This window comes from Mustela lutreola, chromosome 1 (assembly GCF_030435805.1).
Source record: "Mustela lutreola isolate mMusLut2 chromosome 1, mMusLut2.pri, whole genome shotgun sequence".
Lineage (NCBI taxonomy): Eukaryota > Metazoa > Chordata > Mammalia > Carnivora > Mustelidae > Mustela > Mustela lutreola.
The window spans coordinates 71,596,581-71,618,052 of NC_081290.1; the positions used below are offsets into that span (position 1 = coordinate 71,596,581).

General features: G+C 36.0%; 2 protein-coding genes across 4 annotated transcripts in view; one reads left to right on the plus strand and one right to left on the minus strand.

The window, feature by feature from the left end:
* CLGN (calmegin) overlaps positions 1 to 11,692 on the plus strand; it is a 59,248-nt gene extending 47,556 nt beyond the window's left edge. The window contains exons 11-15 of the mRNA XM_059168354.1: positions 356 to 571; positions 1,637 to 1,762; positions 6,879 to 7,047; positions 8,075 to 8,175; positions 9,930 to 11,692. Of these exons, the coding sequence (XP_059024337.1) occupies positions 356 to 571; positions 1,637 to 1,762; positions 6,879 to 7,047; positions 8,075 to 8,175; positions 9,930 to 10,010 (693 nt within the window). The 3' untranslated portion in view covers positions 10,011 to 11,692. The remainder of the gene's footprint in view (positions 1 to 355; positions 572 to 1,636; positions 1,763 to 6,878; positions 7,048 to 8,074; positions 8,176 to 9,929) is intronic.
* Positions 11,693 to 16,784: 5,092 nt separating this feature from the next.
* The window catches only part of SCOC (short coiled-coil protein), a 36,015-nt gene continuing 31,327 nt past the window's right edge, over positions 16,785 to 21,472 (minus strand). For all 3 annotated transcript variants that reach the window (XM_059168372.1, XM_059168365.1, XM_059168379.1), the window contains exons 2-4: positions 20,347 to 20,418; positions 19,931 to 20,014; positions 16,785 to 18,390 (exon numbers count right to left, since the gene is read on the minus strand). In XM_059168372.1, coding sequence (XP_059024355.1) covers positions 18,248 to 18,390; positions 19,931 to 20,014; positions 20,347 to 20,418 — 299 coding nt within the window. In that variant the 3' untranslated portion in view covers positions 16,785 to 18,247. The remainder of the gene's footprint in view (positions 18,391 to 19,930; positions 20,015 to 20,346; positions 20,419 to 21,472) is intronic.

A 21,472-nucleotide genomic window follows, 5' to 3' on the forward strand; every position in this document is an offset into this window, starting at 1 on the left:
CAAGTTCTTATTTCCAATGACTTGCTAATGAGTTAGTATCTGTTAACGTTTTCTTTTTTCTCCAATTAGTACTGCTGATTTCATTCAACAGCAATGACTTCTATTTTATTTATTGGTTTGTTTATTGAGAGAGCGAGAGCGAGACGGAAGGGCCAGAGGGGAAGGGAGAGAGAATGCCATGGGGCTCATCTCACGACTCTGAGATCATGATCTGAGCCAAAATCAAGGGTTGGACACTTAACTGAGCCACCCAGGAGCCCCACTGACAACAGTGACTTCTTCAATAGCATTTATGATGAGATTATTTTATTTGAAAATGTCTTTAAATTATTTTTTCTTTATTATTTTTTTCCAGGGAATCTGGAGTCCTCGAAAAATTCCTAATCCAGATTATTTTGAAGATGATCATCCATTTCTTCTGACTTCTTTCCGCGCTCTTGGTTTAGAGCTTTGGTCTATGACCTCTGATATCTACTTTGATAATTTTATTATCTGTTCAGAAAAGGAAATAGCAGATCGCTGGGCTGCAGATGGTTGGGGAGTGAAGATAATGGTAGCAAATGCTAATGAGGTACAGTATTTACCATAGAGTAGTCATAGGACTTCGTCCTGGTTATAGGTTATACAAATGACCCTTAAAAGGTAAAGGATACACAATAATTACTAAATGTACTTAAATAAATTTGCTGATAAAATATTTAGCCTTACTGTATTATGACATGACTTCATCATGAACTATATCATGGACTATATATAATCGTATGTCTTCATTAAATTATGATAGCATAATGGGATTTAATTACCTAATTGCTATTTATAAGGAGACTACTTAATATCCTGATCACCTAGTCAATTCACGGCCTAAGTGGTAACAGTGATATAAATATTATTCTTTATTCATTTAAAAAATATTTCATTTAGAGGAGTACAGAGGATTTTAAAATTTATTATTATTAAATTGTGTTCCAGTATTTTTTTACTCAAATCTTAACACTGTTTAGAAATATTAAGCTAAATATTTTGACACAATGCATCTTGGAGAGTGTATTTTTAAAATCAATTTCTGTAAAGAAAAATACCTTATATTTGATTTCTTTGGACATTAGCAAAAGCCATCAAAAGAGTAGGTAAAGGGGTTTTCATTTTGAGACTTTTTTAAAATTTAGACACTTAATGATTTTAGATTCTATTTTAATGAGAGAAACAGTTTCCTCACTAAAGATAGTGTGTGAAATATCTTAATAAAAAAATGAAAACAATAATTCCCAGGTTGATCTTATTAATAAGTTCTTTAAAAGTACAGAACCAGAATGAGTTATTGAGCATTGTATACTTATAAATGAAGGAGATAATATATCCATAAAGAGTAGTTCTAAAGCTTAGAACTAAAGCTTACCAAAAAAATAAAAGTTTTCATAATTCTTGCTGGTAGATATATTTTCTATTACTATGGATACATGCCAGTAGAGTTTAAACTGCAGTGTATACGATGAGAAAATAGAATATTTTAGCCTACAAGTTCATCACTCTTTAATATACAACATCTATGTAAAATAAGTTGGTGATTTGTAGGGGGTATTTCCTAATTAATGTTTATAAAATCTGAATTTCATTTTCATGCTTATTTCCTCTATAGCCTGGTATATTTAAACAGTTAATGGCAGCTGCTGAAGAGCGCCCATGGCTTTGGTTCGTTTATTTTGTGACAGTAGGGCTTCCAATAGCATTAATTGCTTCATTTTGTTGGCCAAGAAAAGTCAAGGTAAAGAAATTGAATTTCCTTCAACTTAAAATAAATCTCTCAGTGTTTAGGTGTTCTATTGAGCAATGATTCTTTTTTTTAAATTTAAAATCAGTTAATGAACATATAATATATTTTTAGTTTCGGAGGTAGAGGTCAGTGACTCCTCAGTCTTATAGAACACCCAGTGCCCTTTACATCGTGCGCCCTTCTTAATGTCCATCAGCAGTTACCCCATCCCTCTGCCTCCCACCCCTCCAGCAACCCTCAGTTTGTTTCTGATAATTAAGAATCTCTTACAGTTTGTCTCCGTCTCTGGTTTTGTCTTGTTTCATTTTTTTCCTCTCTTCCCCTATGACTCTCTGCCTTGTTTTTTCAATTCTACATATGATAATTGTCTCTCTCTGATTGGCTTATTTTGCTTAGCATAATACCCTCTAGTTTCATCCATTTCGCTGAAAATGGCAAGATTTCATTTTTTTCAATTTCCAAATAGTATTCCATTTTGTGTGTGTATGTATGTATATATGTATATATATGTATGTATGTATGTATGTGTGTATGTATGTATATGTGTTTGTATATGAATGTGTATGTATGTATGTGTGTGTGTGTGTGTGTGTGTGTACACCACATCTTCTTTATCCATTTACCTGTTGATGGATATTTGGGCTCTTTCCATAGTTTGACTGTTTTGGACATTGGGGCTATAAACGATGGGGTGCACATGCCCCTTCAGATCACTATATTTGTATCTATAGGGTAAATACCCAGTAATGCAATTGCTGGCTCACAGGGTAGCTCTATTTTCAACTTTTTTAGGAACCTCCTTGCTGTTTTCCAAAGTGGCTGCATCAGCTTGCATTCCCACCAACAGTATAAAAGGTTCTCCTTTCTCCGCATCCTCACCAACATCTGTCACTTCCTGGCTTGTTAATTTTAGCTATTCTGATTGGTGTGAGGTGGTATCTCATTGTGGTTTGGATTTGTATTTCCCTGATGCAGAGTGATGTGGGGTGTTTTTTCCTGTCTATTGACCATTTGGATGTCTTCTTGGGTGAAATGTCTGTTCATGTCTATTGCCCATTTCTTGATTAGAGGATTTGTTCTTTGGGTGTTGAATTTGACAAATTCTTTATAGATTTTGGATACTAGCCCTTGATGTGATATGTCATTTGGAAATATCTCCTCCCATTCTGTCAGTTGTCTTTTGGTTTTGTCGTCTGTTTCCTTTGCTGTGCCAAAGATTTTATCTTGATGAAGTCCCCCAGTAGTTCATTTTTGCCTTTGTTTCCCTTGCCTTTGGAGACATGTCTAGCAAGAAGTTGCTGTGGCTGAGGTCACAGAACTTGTGTTCTCCTCTAGGATTTTAATGGATTCCTGTCTCACATTTAGGTCTCATCCATTTTGAGTCTATTTTCATGTGTGGTATAAGGAAATGGCCCAATTTCATTCTTCTGCATGTGGCTGTCCAAGTTTCCCAACACCATTTGTTGAAGAGACTGTATTGTATTCCATTGGATATTCTTTCTTGTTTTGTCCAATATTGATTGACTGTAGAGTTGAGGGTCCATTTATGGGTTCTCTATTCCATTCTATTGATCTGTGTATCTGTTTTTGTGCCAGTACCATGCTATCTTGATTACAGTTTTGTAATAAAGCTTGAAGTCTGGAATCGTGATGCCACCAACTTTGGTTTTCTTTTTTAACATTCCTTTGGCTATTCTGGGTCTTTTGTGGTTCCATACAAATTTTAGGATTCATTGTCCCAGCTCTGTGAAAAAGTTGATGGTATTTTGACAGGAATTGCATTGAATGTATAGATTGCTCTAGGTAGCATAGACATTTTCACAATGTTTGTTCTTCCAATCCATGAGCATGGAAAATTTTCCATTTCTTTGTGTCTTCCTCAGTTTCTTTCATGAGTATTCTATAGATTTCTGAGTACAGAGCTGTTGTATCTTTGGTTAGGTTTATTCCTAGGTATCTTGTGGTTTTGGGTGCAGTTGTAAATGGAATCTGCTCCTTAATTTCTCTTTCTTCTGTCTCATTGTTAGTATGTAGAAATGTAAGTGATTTCTATGCATTGATTTTATATCCTGCCACTTTACTGAATTCCTATATGAGGTCTAGCAATTTGAGGGTAGAGTCTTTCGGATTTTCCACATAGAGTATCACGTCATCTGTGAAGGGTGAGAGTTTGAGTTCTTTGTTGATTCATATGCCTTTTATTTCTTTTTGTTGTTTGGCTGCTGGAGGCTAGGACTTCTAGTACTGTGTTGAATAGAAGTGGTGATAGTGGACATCCCTTCCATGTTCTGACCTTAGGGGAAAAGCTCTCAGTTTTTCCCCCACTGAGAATGATATTCATTGTGGGCTTTTCATATATGGCTTTTATGATATTGAGGTGTGTTCCCTCTATCGCTACACTGTAAAGAGTTTTAATCAAGAAAGGATGCTGTACTTTGTCAGATGCTTTTTATACATCTATTGAGAGGTTCATATCGTTCTTGTCCTTTCTTCCATTAATGCAATATATCACATTTATTGATTTGTGGATGTTGAACCACCCTTGGCAGCCCATGAATAAATCCCACTTGGTTGTGGTGAATAATCCTTTTAATGTACTGTTGGCTCCTATTGGATAGTATTTTGGTGAGAATTTTTACATCCATGTTCATCAGGAATATTTGTCTGTAGCTCTTCTTTTTGGTGGGGTCTTTGTCTGTTTTGGGGATCAAGGTAATGCTGGCCTTAGAAAATGAGTCTGGAAGTTTTCCTTCCATTTTTATTTTTTGAAATGGCTTCAAAGGAATAGGTATTAATTCCTTAAATGTTTGGTAGAATTCCCCATGAAAGCCATCTGGCTCTGAGCTTTTGTTTGGTGGGAGATTTTTGATTACTGCTTTAATTTCTTGCTGGTTATTGTTCTGCTCAAGTTTTCTGTTTCTTCCTGTTTCCTTTTTGGTACTTTATACATATCTAGGAATGTATCAGTTTCTTCCAGATTGCTTATTTTTTGGCATAAAATTGCTCATAAGATGTTCTTAAAATTGTTTGTATTTCTTTGGTGTTGTTTGTGATCTCTCCTCTTTCATTCATTATTTTATTTATTGGGGGGCCTTTCTCATTTTGGTAAGTCTGGCCAGGGATTTATCAATCTTTTGTTTAATTTTAAAAATCTTATTTATTTCTTTAATTTATTTGAGACAGAGAGAATGAGTGAGAGAGAGAGCATGAGTGAGGTGGAGGGACAGAGGGAGATGCAGACTTCCTGCTGAGCAGGGAGCCCAATCTGAGGCTCAATCTCATGACCCTGGGATCATGACCAGAGTTCAAGGCAGATGCTTAATAGACTGAACCACCCAGGTCTCCCAATCTTACTAATTTCTTTCAAAGAACCAGCTCCTAGTTTCATTGATCCTTTCTATAGTTCTTTTGGTTTTCTATTCCATTGATTTCTTCTCTGATCTTTATTAATTTTCTTCTCCTTCTGGGTTTTGGCTTTATTTGCTGTTCTTCCTCCAGCTCCTTTAGGTGTAAGGTAAGGTTGTGTATTTGAGACCTTCCTTGTTTTTTGAGAAAGGCTTGTAATGCTTTATACTTCCCTCTTACAGCCACCTTTGCTGCATCCCAAAGGTTTTGAACATTTGTGTTTTCATTTTCATTTGTTTCCATGAATTTTTTAAAACCCTTTTTTAATTTCCTGGTTGGCCCATTTATTCTTTAGTAGGATGCTCTTTAGCCTCCATGTATTTGAGTTATTTCCAAATTTTCTCTTGTGATTGAGTTCTCAAAGCATTGTGGTCTGATAATATGCAGGGAGTAATCTCAGTCTTTTGGTACTGGTTGAGACCTGATTTGTGACCCAGTATGTGATCTAGTCTGGAGAATGTTCCATGTGCTGTCAAGAAAAATGTGTATTGCTTTAGGATGGAATGCTCTGAATATATCTGTGAAGTCCCATCTGGTACAGTGTGTAATTCAAAGTCCTTGTTTCCTTGTTGATTTTCTGCTTAGATGATCTGTCCACTGCAGTGAGGGGGGATGTTAAATTCCACTACTATTATTGTATTATTACTGATGTGTTTCTTTGATTTTGTTATTAATTGGCTTATATAATTGGCTACTCCCATGTTAGGTGCATAAATATATACAATTGTTAGATCTTCTTGTTGGCTATACCCTTTAATTTTGATATAGTGTCCTTTATCTCTTCTTACAGTCTTCAGTTCAAAATCTAATTTGTCAGGGTGCCTGGGTGGCTCAGTTGGTTAAGTGTTTGCCTTCTGCTCAGGTCATGATCTCAGGGTCCTGGGAATGAGCCCCACTGTGGGCTCCTTGCTTAGTAGGGAGGCTGCTTCTCCCTCTCCCTCTGCTGCTTCTCCTGCTTGGGCTTTCTCTCTCTATCAAAAAAATAAATAAAATCTTTTAAAAAAATAAAATCTAATTTGTCTGTTATAAGGATTGCAACCCCAGCTTCTTTTGATGTCCATTGGCATGAAAATTGGTTTTCCACCCCCTCACTTTCAATCTGGAGGGGTCTCTGAGTCTAAAATAGTCTCTTGCAGATAGCATATGGATGGATCTTGCTTTTTTAATCCAATCTGATACCCTCTGTCTTTTGATGGGGGCATTGAGCACATTTACATTCAGAATAACTATTGAAAGATATGAATTTAGTGCCATTGCATTACCTGTGAAGTCACTATTTCTGTATATTGTCTCTGTTTCTTTCTGGTTTATGTTACTTTGGGGCTCACTCTCCACTCAAAAGGTCCCTTTAAATATTTCTTAGGGCTGGTTTGGTGATTACAAATTCTTTTACTTTATGTTTGTCCTGGAAGCTTTTTATCTCTTCTTCTATTTGAAAGACCTCCTAGTTGGATAACGTATTCTTAGCTGCATATTTTTCTCATTTAGCACCCTGAATATATCATGTCAGTCTTTTCTGGCCTGCCAGGTCTCTATGGACAGGTCTGAGTGAGTGATTCTTAAAGTGATAAGCTAAATTTCCTATGAGTTCTTACTGCTGATTCAATGTGTTTGATATCAGTTATTGCAAAAAAAAAAAAAATCTTTTTTAAAAAATAGAACTTTGTTTTTATTAAAAATAGCTTTTGTTAAACTACCACAGAAAAAATATGAAGATTCAGAGTATAAAAAAACTGACATATGTAAACCACAAACAAAGGGAGCACTAGAGCAAGAAGTGAAGGAAAAGAAAGCTGCCTTGGAGAAACCAGTAGACTTGGAAGAAGAAAAAAAGCAAAGTGATGGTGAAACTCTTGAAACTCCTGAGAAAGGTAGGATTATGATAGGTAGGTAGGTAGGTAGCCAAAGGTAGGATAGTGATAGTGAGTTACAATGGGGACCCTGAGCCAAATTCGTAAAAAGGGAAGATTATCTGGTAAACACTAGCTATTACACGTATTGTCAAATATCTACAGTCTGAATCCCTGTGAGCCGGTGACTGTGGCAGAGAGGAGTAATGGCTCCTGCCTGGGTGCTGTACCCTGAGCAGTAATCCTGCTTACAGTTCTTGTTTTCTATGAAGAGAGAGATTTAAGAGCAAGTATGCATCCCACGTGTTGTAGCTGTTTGAAGGGGCTTTTCTTGCCTCCAAGAATGTAGCTGAGATGGGAGGCACAGAGAGAACAGCCTCTGGAGGAGAGAAATGGGTTTAAGGCAGGTAATGGAGGCCGCAAAATTAACACCAAGTCTTTTAGTAGCTGTTGTTCCTCAGATAGTTTAACATGTCGAATGAATAATTTAATGGCCCAAAAGGACAGCTGAATCATATGTCCTCTTTGCACCCTATACTTAACTAGTAAACATGCTCAAACTGAAGAACTAAGACTTTTTGGTGGGTCTCCATTGAGATCTGCTTACACTCATCTAGGTAGCAATAAAACTGTCGATATTTGCCAGGTGACTCAAGACAGGCTCCAGAACGAGCCCCTTACAATTTATGTCTTGAGCACTGTTTTTAACTTAATAGCTGATGAAACAGTTGACTTAAAAATCATTTTCTCTAAAAAATACACACGTATATTTACATATGTATGTGTTCATATGTATACATATATATATTTGCCTTTCATATTACATGTAAACTGTGTGTTTAAGAACTTCTTAAATCTGTCTCTTCCCTCAAATATGATTTATTTATAAAATGTTGTAAAATAATATTTGCAATTAATTTTTTAGAATTTTCTCATGATAGAAATTGCCTTTAAATATCAGAATTTAAATAAATCCCCTTGTATTTAATATTTCTAGTAGCAAAATTCTAATTCAAGTCTTTGCCTATAATAAAAATCTGTATTCTAGAAGAGGAAGGTGAACCTGGGGAAAAGAGTGAAGAAGAAATTGAAATCATAGAAGGACAAGAAGAGGGTAATAAATCAAATAAGTCTGGATCAGAGGATGAGGTAAACAAGTCTTTAACAGAAAATAAACTAGATTTTATGTACGATTGTTATCCATAAAAATTATCTTAACAAAACTGTCTGGTTTACAGAGAATCTTTTCAAGGTTCTACTATACAAAATTTGGCCATATTTCTCTAAACTTTCATAAGAGCCTCCATATTGTTTTTTAAATGTATTCATAAAGAAGGTACGAAAATGCTATAATTGATATCCTCTTAATGCCCGATGAGAAAAAGTATATAGTAAGCCTGGGGTTTACAAAATAGAGCTGCATCTGTAAAAAATTATGTCTTTATCGTTAGTCTGTTGAAAATCATAATAAACAGACCATTTGAATATTTAAAAGATAATTCTCTTTATTACAAGACAATTTTCTTTAGACCCATTATAAAAACATTATCATGATCTGAATAATTTATTGTCACATTTTGTAATATTTCATTAATTGGGTAGTTGAGTATCTGCCTGATAGGGTGTTTTTTCTCAAATCTTTAATAAACTGGTTTTCCCATTAACTTGATAGGTCTACCCCTTTCTGCATCCTGATATATAACAGAACTTTCTACAGTGCCTCTTTTTAGTCAGTTATTCTGGAATCAGAAACCATCCAGGATATGATTCCGAACCAGAGCTTTCTCTTTTTTTCCCAACATGTACCAAAGGCCTGTTTTCTCTACCTGCTGGCCCTTAGGAACTGCATGACCTCATGGCAGTCCCCGTCCTTAGCGCCCTCAGTACTCAGTGCTGGGCAGGGGACTATCCCTGTTTTGCCTGGCCTCTGCATATGATGATGTAAACTTGTTTTGTCTCTCTGAAGAAATCTCTCACATACATGTGTTTTATTGTTATTGTTTGTTTTCTAAAGCCTTTTCAATACATATACTTAGTTACTGGTCTTAATTGCCTGTGAGTTCTTAAAGGGGTTTGGGGGGCACATTAATATGAATATACATATTAGAGGAAGCCGGTAAAGATAATTTCTTCCAGGACAGTCATCGTTTCACCTGTCACTCTCTTAATAACAGTACTTGTAATCATTCAGTCAGATTCATGTCTGGTTATATTTTGCTACATAAAACATTTTGTGTACCTTTAAAAATATTTTAATTCTTTGTCTTTTAGTCTTCTTATATATCAGGGGGCTAAAATAAGCCAACTTGTGTATAGTGTGACCTTGAAAATAATTATAACTATTTTGTATAATACCATATAACACCTTCATTATTTTATTTTGTGACACAAGTTTAATTTACATATGAGTGCTTATTGGATAAGGAAAGAAAAAAAAACAGACTATAAATTTGATGTTTCCCTTCCCTTTCTCCTAATTTTCTTAAACTACTGTGTCAGAAGTTCTGGAAATGTCTCTGTAAATCTAGCTCAGCAATTCATTACTTGTAAAACTACTGTGATGAAATTAGTGCATAATATCCCACAATGAAAAGATCATACAGCCTCTAATTAGCTATGACATTGAGATTAAATTCCAAATGATAAAATAATTGAGTTGTTAGCACTATTCCTTGTCAGAGGTGTGTCTGAATCAGTCGAGTTATTCTAAAAATGTAATCATAACAAAGGGTGAGCAAATTAAAACACATTAACTTATGTACACATTTTTGACCAGCTTCATGAATTAAAGAACACATATAAGGTAGCACTTTTTAGAACATGTATTTTAGAGACTAAGAAATATGTTATTCACTATTTACCCATTGTGTGAAAATAAGCATTTGCCTCATTCTTTCTTCTAGATGAAAGAAGCGGATGAGAGCACTGGGTCTGGAGACGGGCCAGTGAAGTCCGTACGCAAGAGAAGAGTACGAAAGGAATAAACTATATCCAAGTATTTTTAATTCCTGAGCGAGATATTTGGCATTCTAACATCAGTGTGCCAGAGCCGAACTTGAGTCATTCTGTACGTTTCTAATATCTAGCAATGTTATTCTTCCGGACATTTATTTTAGTCTTTCTTTTCAGGGGAAAAAAACCACAAAACTTTGAAGTTACCTGGTCTTTGAATTTAGAATAAAAAAGAGTGGCACGTTACTTATCGGATTTAAGAGATTAATATCATTAGAAGTTACCAAGTTTTAAAAGTTGGAGAAAGTTTTGGTTTGTACAGAGCAAAATTGGAAAAATCAGTTACCGGAATTTCCTCTTAAACAGCTATAGGACGCTATAACAGGTAGTTCTTTAATAAGAATGAGTCTGTGTTCTGTTGTACAGAGCTAAACACAATAAAGTTTCTGTATGGTTGTTTGATTCTATCCACAACTGAAAGTGTTGTATGCGGCCCCCGTTTGCCTAGTTGTGTCAAATTAGAGTCAGGGTCTGTTGCTCACTTAAATTATAGATTCCTTTAAAGAGGTGCTTTATTGACAAGTCAACAAAACAGCGCTGTCTTAAGTGTCATTCAGAGAATCACTGGCTAATAGTGCAGCATATTTTACATTTGAATACAAAGATAATAGGTTCATCAAAATATAATGGTTACAGATGCTTTCTAAGCTTTGGAATTGTTTTATGCTAGAATGGCTTACCTAACTCTGGAGATTGCTTTTGCATACATTGCTCTTGGAAATAAAATTTAAACATTTTTTTTCTTTAAGTTACACCCTCTTTAATAGGTAAATTATTGAGGGAGGAGCTTTAATTTATTTTCTTTTTTCTGGTCATTAAGAGATTCTAATCGCAAGTAGATATCAGTCATCATGCTTTGTATTTTTATCTTGCTTTTTTTACTGTCAAATTCAAACACATTTTAAGTCTCTAGTTTTAAAGCTGCCTCTAAGGTAGAAAGTAGATACTGCTCCTTTTTTTATAATAGTGACCAGAAATCACGAACGACATTAGAGCGGAGCTGTGTCATTCCTTTTAAAATATTTTAAGAACTTTTTATGTTTGGGTAACAGGTTAGGCCCTTTGGAAGGGGATCCAAATCTTTGAGACCACGGAACGACATTAATACTATTGAGGGAACTTTGTACTAGTTGGGTAATATTTTTGGATTTCTTCATGTACATATACACCCCAACCTGGGCAAACTCCGTCCGACTCAGTTCTCACATGGCCCACTCCCCAGTGGTACCGTTAGAGCACACGTATGGGGAAAACGAGATTTTCGCTTCTCTTTTTACTAAAGTTAAGCCAAACAGCCAGTAATACTATTCGCTCCTTATCTCAGAGAGTGAATTGAAAATAAGTGCTTTATTCTCATTGCTGTGTACTGACTTTCATAAACTGGTGGTGGAAGAAAATCTTAATCGTTAACCATATTTTGTGTTTATTTAATACTAACTGAACTTGACACATCTTGCAAGGACTCCCTTTCTTGCTTTATAATTGGGACATCCCAATGAACTAGACATACTGAGTGATTCTAGAGGAAAATGTTTCTGAAAGCAAGCTACTTAAGGAAAGAAATCCTTGATTTTTATGGAAACCTTCTTGCCTGACAAGTGATTTGTATGGGAACATTTTTTCCTAAAGATTTATAAAAGTTTTTTTTACTTTCTTGGTTGCAGATTCATTTAAAATTGAGGGTTTGGTTAAACTCCATGAGCTTGCAGTGGTAGAATCTAAGCAACCTGTTTGACCAGCTCACTGCTCCTTCCTGTGAGGTAGCCGCTGTGGATGTATCATGGCTGATAGGTTTAACCAAAACTGAAACTTTTGTATACGTATGTGTGCTAGATCCATGCAGGCGATAAAGCCTAGAGTCTTCCTTTTACCACCCTTTTCTGACTTTGTTTAAAATGACTTAAGTTTTTTCTCTAATAAAGGAGAAAAATAAGTGTATTTTGCTTTTCTTTATTTTAGTTGGCCTTTTTAGAGGCTTTTCAACTTGGCCAGGCTAATGTAGCTTCCTTTTTCTTCAGTATCTTTTTAAGATAGCCTCACTTCCCTTCACTGTTTCTCTAGGAAGACACATATTAGGGTTAGTAGTCTTTTTGAAGGGTCAGGCCACATTTGCAAGAGAGACAGGATGGAACTGCTTATGTGTTACAATTAACCACTAGCAGTGAATTTATTGTACGTTAGAAATTTAGAACAGTAATCCAGAAATGGTTTTGTATAGCATTGTGCCTGTGTTTGGACTTCAGCAGGACTTGGGGATGAACTATCACATGGCTCATTTCAGATAACTATTTCAGTGTCATGCAAATGAATAATAGCATTTCTACATAAGTGTGAATAATCTCATCCCAAAATTTAGCTCCCACGCATTCCCATAGTATGCCAGCTGTGAGGAGTTTCGGAAAGAAAATCCTTAATCTAACCTGTTAGATGACAAAGGCTGATGAGAAATTGTGTTTGAGAATGCATTCGGAGTTTGTCTCTGGAAATGCATGGGAGGAGCAATGGGAGTGTTAGGGAAGGTAGACAATAGGATGATTGGGTCTTTTAACTCCCAGCATAGTATCTTCCCACATAGTTGGTGTTTGTTCAGTGAGTACTGTTGTGCCCGAGTTTTCGCGTCTGAGAGACCACCAAGGAGCCGACACCGATGTAATCACACGAGGGTTTATTTGACAAGCTTAAGCTCAGGTCCAAGTGTACCTGACGCGGCGGAGTAGGGACTTGGACCCTGAACCAGACTACAGTCAGTGTTTTTAAAGGCAGAGTAGGGGTGGACTCAGCGGTGGGTGAGGACAAAAGAGGTGTTCAGAAGGGCTATCAGGGTAAAGAAGACTATCAGGATATTGGAGGCCTGGTTATTATCAAGCCAAGGCTGTCTTTCCTTCAAATGAGGCACTAACATGAAGACAGCTGGGAGTTTCCTGGTGGAATGTCACATTCCTCCTATCAAGCGTCCTTGTTAGTGAGATTTAGCAGCGGGACATTTGTAAACTGAGGGAGACTCCTGTCTTACAGGATTGTGATTTCTGCAAGTTAACTATTTGTTCACACATACTACCGAGGGGAGAGGAGCAGGTGGAGAGGGGGTGCAAGGTGCCAGCTTTTGCTTTGTCAAGATGGCTGTACTTATGTCAGGGCTAGACTCGAGGTGGGTACAGCTTTGTTTTTCTTGGCTTCCACAAGTACACCTTTATGTTCTTTGGAAAACTTGGGAATATTCTCAAGTTTTTAAAAACTTCAACACTTGGTAAGCCATCTATAAATAATATATAAAATCTAAAACACGGTAAATACATTATACAAGTGATTATAACATAAGACTTTGGCTTCTGTCATCCCTCCTCCCCATCCACCTCCATAATAAGGCAAATTGAATCCAAAGGCCAACCTAAAGTTCTTGTTATGGTAACTTTGTGTTTAAATGGCATGAAGTCTCTATGATTTAAGAGAAAGAAACTGCAGTTTTTTCAGCTAGAGTAGCTGAAAGACTGTTTAGTCATTCTCTCTGCCAATTCTCAAACAAATTTGAATGTAATCACATTTTCTGCTCTTTCATGATTTGCTAGTGGTGTTAACTAAAGTAATCTCTTGGTCTTCACTGGTAATTTTGTTTCAGTGCGGAAGAAATACCCTCAGACAACCACTAGAGGGTGTTAACTCTAGAGGGAAAAACGGGAAAGTGACAAAAGGTTTTACTTTCTTCAGAAACTTCTTAAGATAGTTTTACTTTGCTTTGGACCACAAAGTTAATTTTGGATTCTGTAATTCACCTCTCATTTTCAATGAAGAAGAGTATTGGACAGGTTTAGAAATGTGACCTTATAAAGTGGTAGCAGCTCCATGCTTAGATGATTTTGGTAACTTTTCTGCAAAAATTTTTGTTGCAAAAAAAAAAAATCTGTGAAAAGCTAAAGCGCTTTCATGTTTGACACAAAAATTTGGCAGCCAAACCTGACCTGACAGGACTTTATCATACTTAGTATTAAATTCACATATTTGTTACAAAAATGTTAATGTATTTGATTACATTACATGTACTCAAACCATAGTTTTGATTACATGCCCCAAAACATAGTCAAATATTTTATGTAATCTGAAAAATTCCAAATTCTAAAACATCTGGTCCCCAGAATTCCAGATAAGGGATTGTGCTCTCTAGCCAATCTACTATAAATCAAGTCCAAAGGGAATATAAAGAGGACAAATTCTGGATGGAATGCTATTATCAGTATTGAGGGAAGTCCTACTAGGGGAGAGGTGGTTGAAGAAAGAGATGTGCTGATTTTCCTGTCAACCGTCTTTCCGCCAGCATTGAGAGCTAGAAGTGTTAAAAAATTATTCTGATACTTGTTAAAACAGTGAGGAAGACTTTATTCTAGCTACTACAATTGGTGCCAAAGACTATCACAGTAGAGGAGCGGTAGTTCGCTCAATCCCAAATTCAGCAAAGACAGCTGGGATTTAAAGTCAGTGAGCAAAATAAGGAGACATCAAGGGTAGAGGAATGCTTGTTAAACTGATTTAATGCCGAAAACCACAGTGATGAGATGCTGAGGGTGGGGAAATTCTAAACTAACTTAACAGGATTCTTTCGAAAACTGGCATAGTCAGGCCGGAGACAGGGCGAATGATGAGGTCCAGTCGAAAAGAAGGCTCAGAAGAGCCTGGTTAAAGTTTGGTCCCAGAGAGATTCTGTCTCAGAAGCTAGACACAGTCCCTGTGCATACTGTTGACCATCTATCTATATTTCCAATATAGACATTGATAATCTGAAGTGAGATACTGTCATAAGGAAAACAAAACATATAGCATTGGCTTACCAGTCACATGACAAGCAGGTGGACTTGGATTTCAGTTAACATTTTGTCACCTACTGAATGGACAGCTCCATGGGTAACAGGTGGAAAAATCAGGATGTGAAATGCATTGCCTGGTCGTTGATGTTTTTAGCAAGGCATCACAAGAAAGAACTGGCCAGTTTCGCAAGTGGAGATAGAATAGAGAAGCATCAGATATTAGGAACCTCAGAGGATTAGAGAATCCCAAGTGTTTCTGTACCCTTCTGTACCAAAAAAGGTCTAAGGCTGTTTCTTTTTGAGGTGTGGGAGGCTGAGGGGGACACCCAGCAAGACCTGTCACCTGGTAAACCAAACAAAGGGCTCCATCCCTGCCTTAAGGACTTGGGTGTTAGCATTCCCGGTGCAGTTTTATTTTCAGTTGGTCACAAGGTAGCCTCCACTAAAGAGGCAGGGTCCTGTGATGAAAAAAGCATACTTTGAGAATTTGGTCTAGAAAAGTGCTTGACTGTGATTCCTAACAGGTGGAACTAGAAACAGAATTTTCGAGGGAATTTTACTGCCAAAAAAATGTGAGCTTGGCCTTAAAACAATGGGCACCAAAAACAATGGGCACCAAACTCATGCCAGCAATAAGTGCACTATTTTCACAATTCTCATAGAGGGCATGTTCCCAGCCTCCATTTCAGACAAGAACTTTCCAGAGTGGAAGCCACTGAGGGTAATGAACAAGTGAGTCCCCTGCCAGAGCGCAGAATCAGGGTCTGATCAAGGTTGTTTTGGGGGGTTTTGTTTTTTGTTTTGTTTTGTCAGAGACAGCACAAGCAGGGGAGCATCAGGCAGAGGGAAAAGTAGGCTCCCTGCTGAGCAAGGAGGCCAATGCAGGACTCCATCCCAGGACTCTGGGATCACGAGTCTGAGCCAAAAGTCAGACTCTTGCTTTTAACCAACTGAACCACCCAGGTGTCCCAAGGAACTTCTTTATCATCAAGGACACTCTTCTCAGGGTTTCCCAGAAATATCCCCATAGTTGCTTTGAATCAATACATGTTTCCCTTTATTCCATTTTCCAAGTTTAGGGTTTTTATTTGGGTTTCCTGTCCTTACCACACTATTCTAAATGAGCAGAGGTGAGGGTGTGAGCAAATAATTTGCCCATCAGTTTAGGCATCAGACTATTAGAAGCCACCTCCACAACTGATGAACCTTAATGGAGATCCTGAATTCTTGAGTTTCATCAGTAGGAGGGGTTGAGTATGTTCTGTGCATGGGAAGGTTGTGCACAGAGACTTAACAGCAAGAGAAAAATGCAGTGGCTGCTAGTTGGTACCCAGATCCTCCATGTGCTTTTATGGTAAGAGAGTTGAAGCTGGAATATGGCTTCCAGCCAAAGACTACATTTCTCAGCTCCTGCAATCTAGTTGTAATTAAGTCTCCACACCACTGGAATATAAGAAATGCCATTTCCGGGCAGGCCTAACCCTTAAAACCTTGCATATGTGTCTCATGCAGTTTCTCCGTAAATTAGAATAGTGATTAGAGTGACTTCGAAGCCACGGTCGAAAATGGCAGAGCTACCCTCAAGTTCCTGAATCATTATGTGAAACAAAGCCTGACAGCTTGAAATGCTTAACCTCAAGACCCTTAGCTGGGAAACAGAAACTTCTATATTTTATTAGTGTATCTCTTGTTATAGGAGCTTAGCCTAACCTAAATGTTACAACCATGTTTCCCCCGGCAATCTTGGATCGCTCTCTGAATTCTTTGCTTTTATTTTAAAAAATTAATGTAGAATACCCTGTAACATTTGTTTTAATAAAAATATTCCCCTACATGTACAGTAACTAGTACTTAAATAAGATATGCTACTTACCCTGTGGCTTTGACCAACCCTGCATATACCTGTATACCATTATACACACCACAGTTACTATATTAACACACACACAATCTCTGAAACAGCTTTTTATTAAACAGCAAAGCAAAATTGCAACACAATTTTAAGTGTTTGTAGATTAGGTCACAAAACGGATGCAAAATATTTGCAGTGTAACTATTATATTTATACAGCTAAAGTCATTCATTGACTCATACACCAATACAAACATAAGATTATTCCAGGATTAAAAGTAGCCCAAATCTAACAACCAAAACGGTATTAGTGGATCTCTTCCTATTTAACATTTTAACATTACTTTTGATACTAATTTTCTTACCAGATGGAATCTGCAAACTAAATTTTTAGAAACTGTCAGAGTGACTAAAATTCTGCAAACCAAGTAGTTGGGTTTACAGAAAATTCTGGGAGAAGTAGTGAGATTAAAATACTGAGAAAATATCATCTAGTATACATGTAAAACTCCCTCATTTTATTCATGATTCGGATTCTAATACACTCTGAAGGGATTCTGCAAAAGTTGATCTGCTGGGTGCTACAAAGAAACATTAAGACTAAACTCTTAGAAACTATTCTCTTTCAGATGTGGTTGACATAAGGTTAGTCACATTTAATCTACTCTCTCAGATCTAGTCTGTGTCAGGGATCACACAAATCTGGAGTAAAAACATTTTGGAGTTGTTTACTACAGTTTGCTAATTATCTTTTCAATCCTATTCATATTTTTCTCAAAATTTTCTATTCCAAACATATAACCAGAGTTCATCTTTTCAGATATTAAGTGGGTTGTTTTGTGCAAAAGGTAGGTTTTAACAACCAAACCTTCCCAATTTGACAATTCAGTTGCAAAGAAAAGTCTTCATACTTACAGCCTCTGTTTTCAACTGATTAAAGAGAAACCAACAATCCTATCTTATTACTATGACAAGCCCTAACTGAGAAAGTATCTCATTTTAGTTTAAGTTTCAACAATTCAAGCTCAGGTTACTCTCACAGATGATTAACTATTAAAATTACTTTTACAAATGTAAAACCAATTTTCTCCTTAAGGGAATGAAAATGGGAAGGAAGAAGCGAATGGAGAAGAGGCACAACATGGTGGACAGGGTACATAAAGCTGTGCGTTCAGTACATGATTTTGGTCACTTTTCACAACATGGTGGTTATTTTCTTGTATTTCTTACTATGCCTATGTCTTTATCTATTATTATAGATAAAAGACAGTGCTAAACCTATAAATCAAATTTGATAAAACATTCATTTTCAAGTTTCATAAATATATGCATTTCTAATTATAAAGTCTCTACAATACATTTGCACGTTTTCATAGACTAACTATTATACGCAAACTCATGAAGTCTTCTGTTATGCTCTTAATTTTGCCTAGATCTGACATTATCTTCATAAATATTCAATTAAGCCACAAACAAAAGTACTATAACTTTTAAAATCTATCCAGGTTTTAAAGAAAAAAAGATCAGCAGCAATTCAATAAAACAGAAGGGATGTAAATCCCTTACTTTCTTTTGCTTTTTGTGTCAGTTGTTTGAAAAACACTAGAAGCTGACATGAGGTTTTCTATATATTGTCCAAGAACTTGGTTTTCTGATTTTAGCTTCAGATTTTCTTCCTTAACTGCATCTACTCTTGCAGAGAGGTCTATATTTTAAAAAAAAAAAAAAAAAAAAAAAAAGTCCAGTATCAATAAAATGATGCCAATGACTCCATATTATACAAGACTTAGGATTCATTCTTAAAAGAGATAACACGATCTTTAAATTTTCTGCTTTTAAATTCAGGTAACTTTAGAAATTAAGGTAAACAAAGTAAACTGAATGCAAGTTAATAGCCAAAATTCTTAAAAAGAGATTTCATATTAAACTAAATGTTGGTAAATGGCATCTATGTGGAGTAGTTATTTCTTGAAATTGTTATTTCCATAAGATACAAACTTGGTTTTTAATATGTGAATTTTGGTTCATGTCTTATCAACATTAAAAAAAAAAAATCTTTGTTAGAAATGCTTAAGAAAACATGGCAGGCAAATACAACTCGATTTATACACTGGATACATTGGATTTATACATTGGGTATAGGTCAGTTTCCAAGAAATTGAGCATTTTGTATTTTTACATTAGCAAGAAATTCAAAAGTTCTTAATGATCAAATAAAACATTATCTTCATTCTTTCATTTAACAACTAAGTATTGGGGCCCTTTAAGAGCCAGGCACTATTCTAGAGACAACACTAACAAAAGTCCTTGCCCTCACAGAGCTTATATTCTAATGTACATGTGGACACATGTGCATTTGCAAAGCCCCAAGTAGGGGTCAAGAGAAAAAAGAAGGGTATGAGTTGCAGGAACCAAAAGGGAAGTTGTCTTTTTAATATAGTATGGTCAGTGATATTCTGATAGAGGGAACTGACCAGAGACTTAAAAGAAATGAGGGAATGAGCCATACAGAATGCAAACAACCTAAGCAGAGAACAAACAGAATAGCAACCACTAAGACCCTCAGTAGAAGCTTGCTGAAAGAATGGCAAGAAAGTCAGTGTCTGAGGTAGACTGAATGAGGCAGAGTGTGACATGACTGATTCTGAAAGGTATAAGGAGGTAAAAGATTTCCAGAGGGTAACCTGGCTTTTATTAACTGTGAAATGGGAAGCCAGTGCAATGACATGATCTCCTCACCCTGCTGTTAAAAAAAAAAAAAAAAAAAAACCACACACACAACACAACCTCTTAATTTCATCAAAAACCAAGATATTTCAGTGGTAGTATTAATTTCATGCAAGACATTTAGGAAATGAAAAAACTCAGATCAATTCACTTTTAATCTCTGAAGCTAAAACATTTTTAAAGTAAAAACTTTAAGGTTTTTGCAAAGTATATGCCTTATTAAAGTGGACTTAGTAATATCTCTGTTCAGGGGTTTAAGGGGCTCTCATGTAATAAACAGCATTACATTAACCCCGGAGGGATGCACAGGAACACTATTTGACTTTCTTATTGAAGCGCATTTGTTCTTTAAAATCAACAGCCAAAGCTGCAGGGAGGAGGGAACAGAAACTATTGAAATCGACTTTGAAGCTTATACTTTAAAAACTGGGGGCATGATAAGGAAATTAAGCAGAACAAATGCTTACAATTTCAACTAACTGGATATTGTTCAAGAAAACTACAAAATGGAAGCAAACCTTCAAGTGTGTGTTGAAGTTCCAACACTTGATTAATAAGTCGTGTTTTCTCCTCCAGTTCCACCTGGTTTTCAGCATCCACTGCTGTAATACAAAGGTTCAGGTTTACTAGTAATTAACATTAGGTACTATTTGTATAGCACAGCACTTAAAGATATGCAAAATGTTTTATATCCATTGTCTTACTTGACTTAAGAGGCCTGGAAAGGAAGAAATTAGATGCCCACAAGGCAGATAAGGACACCAAGGTGAAGATAAAGGAGTTTGTCATTATCGATCCTTTCTAGATCTAGAGAGGTTATAAATAATTAGCCAAATCCAAGCATTCTAAATATTGCTTCTCTGTTCTTTCCATTGCTTAAGCCAAAAGCATCCACAAAACCAGGAACTCACAAAAAGGGGAAATAAGCACATACCATCCATGTCGGCATTCATCATCTTGGGTAACAAGTTTTTGGGCCTTGGGTACAAAATCCTTGATGAATGGTCTGCAATAAGAGAAAGTTAGAAACAGACACATATAGCAATAAAATACCACTATACATTTTAAAAAATTTTTAAAGGAGAAAATGATCAAAGTTATGGAAGAACAAATATAAAATATTAGAAATTTTAAATATGTTATCTTCTTGGAAAGTGATATGGTAATAAATCATGCTCATGAAAACACTTCAATATTTTTTACTCAGGAATTTTGCTCTTGGAAATTTAGCCTAAGGAAAATTACAAAGAAGGAAAAAATTATATGCATAAAATTTTCACTTCAACCTTATTTACAACCCACAAAACTGGAAACAATATGAACTGTCCATTCAGTGTCTGGTTAATTACTGTAGTTTCTAATCGAGTGGCTACTAAAAATAATCATGATGACTATAACATGGAAGAATGTTTACAAAATTGTGTTCACTGATGTAAATTATGTAAAATATACATAAATACAAATAAAGAGAACAGCAAAATGAAAAAAGCTCTTATGTTAAGGATGATGATAGGGATGAAGACAAATCTCTTAAAAATATTTTTCCTTTTAAAGTATTACCTTATACATACTGTTTAATATTTTTTATTGATAAGTTCAAGACAAAAATACTAGTTACCTGAAACACTAAAATGGGAAAAATGAAAAAATATCAACTTGTTACCTTCTGGTTATGGTTAAAACAGATTAAATAGGATGTGTATAATATTAATATTTTACTGTTTCTATAAAAGGTTCTAAAATATTGGGCCACCTGGGTGGCTCAGTCGGTTAAGCATGTAACTCTTGATTTCGGCTCAGGTCATGATCTCAGGGTCCTGAGACTGAGCCCCGTGTTGGGCTCTACAATTAGCTCAAAGTCTGCTTAAGATTCTTTCTAACTCTGTGCCCCACCCACAGGCATGCTTAAATAAAAAGAATTTTTTTTAAGTTTCCAAAATATTAAAGCATAAAATTCCTGTGAAATGTGTTCTGCTCTATAGCTAACGTTCATTTCATATTCAGTGTGCTCAAGATTTTTAAATAAACCAGATTACTGCTGGAAACAGATTTGTAAACAA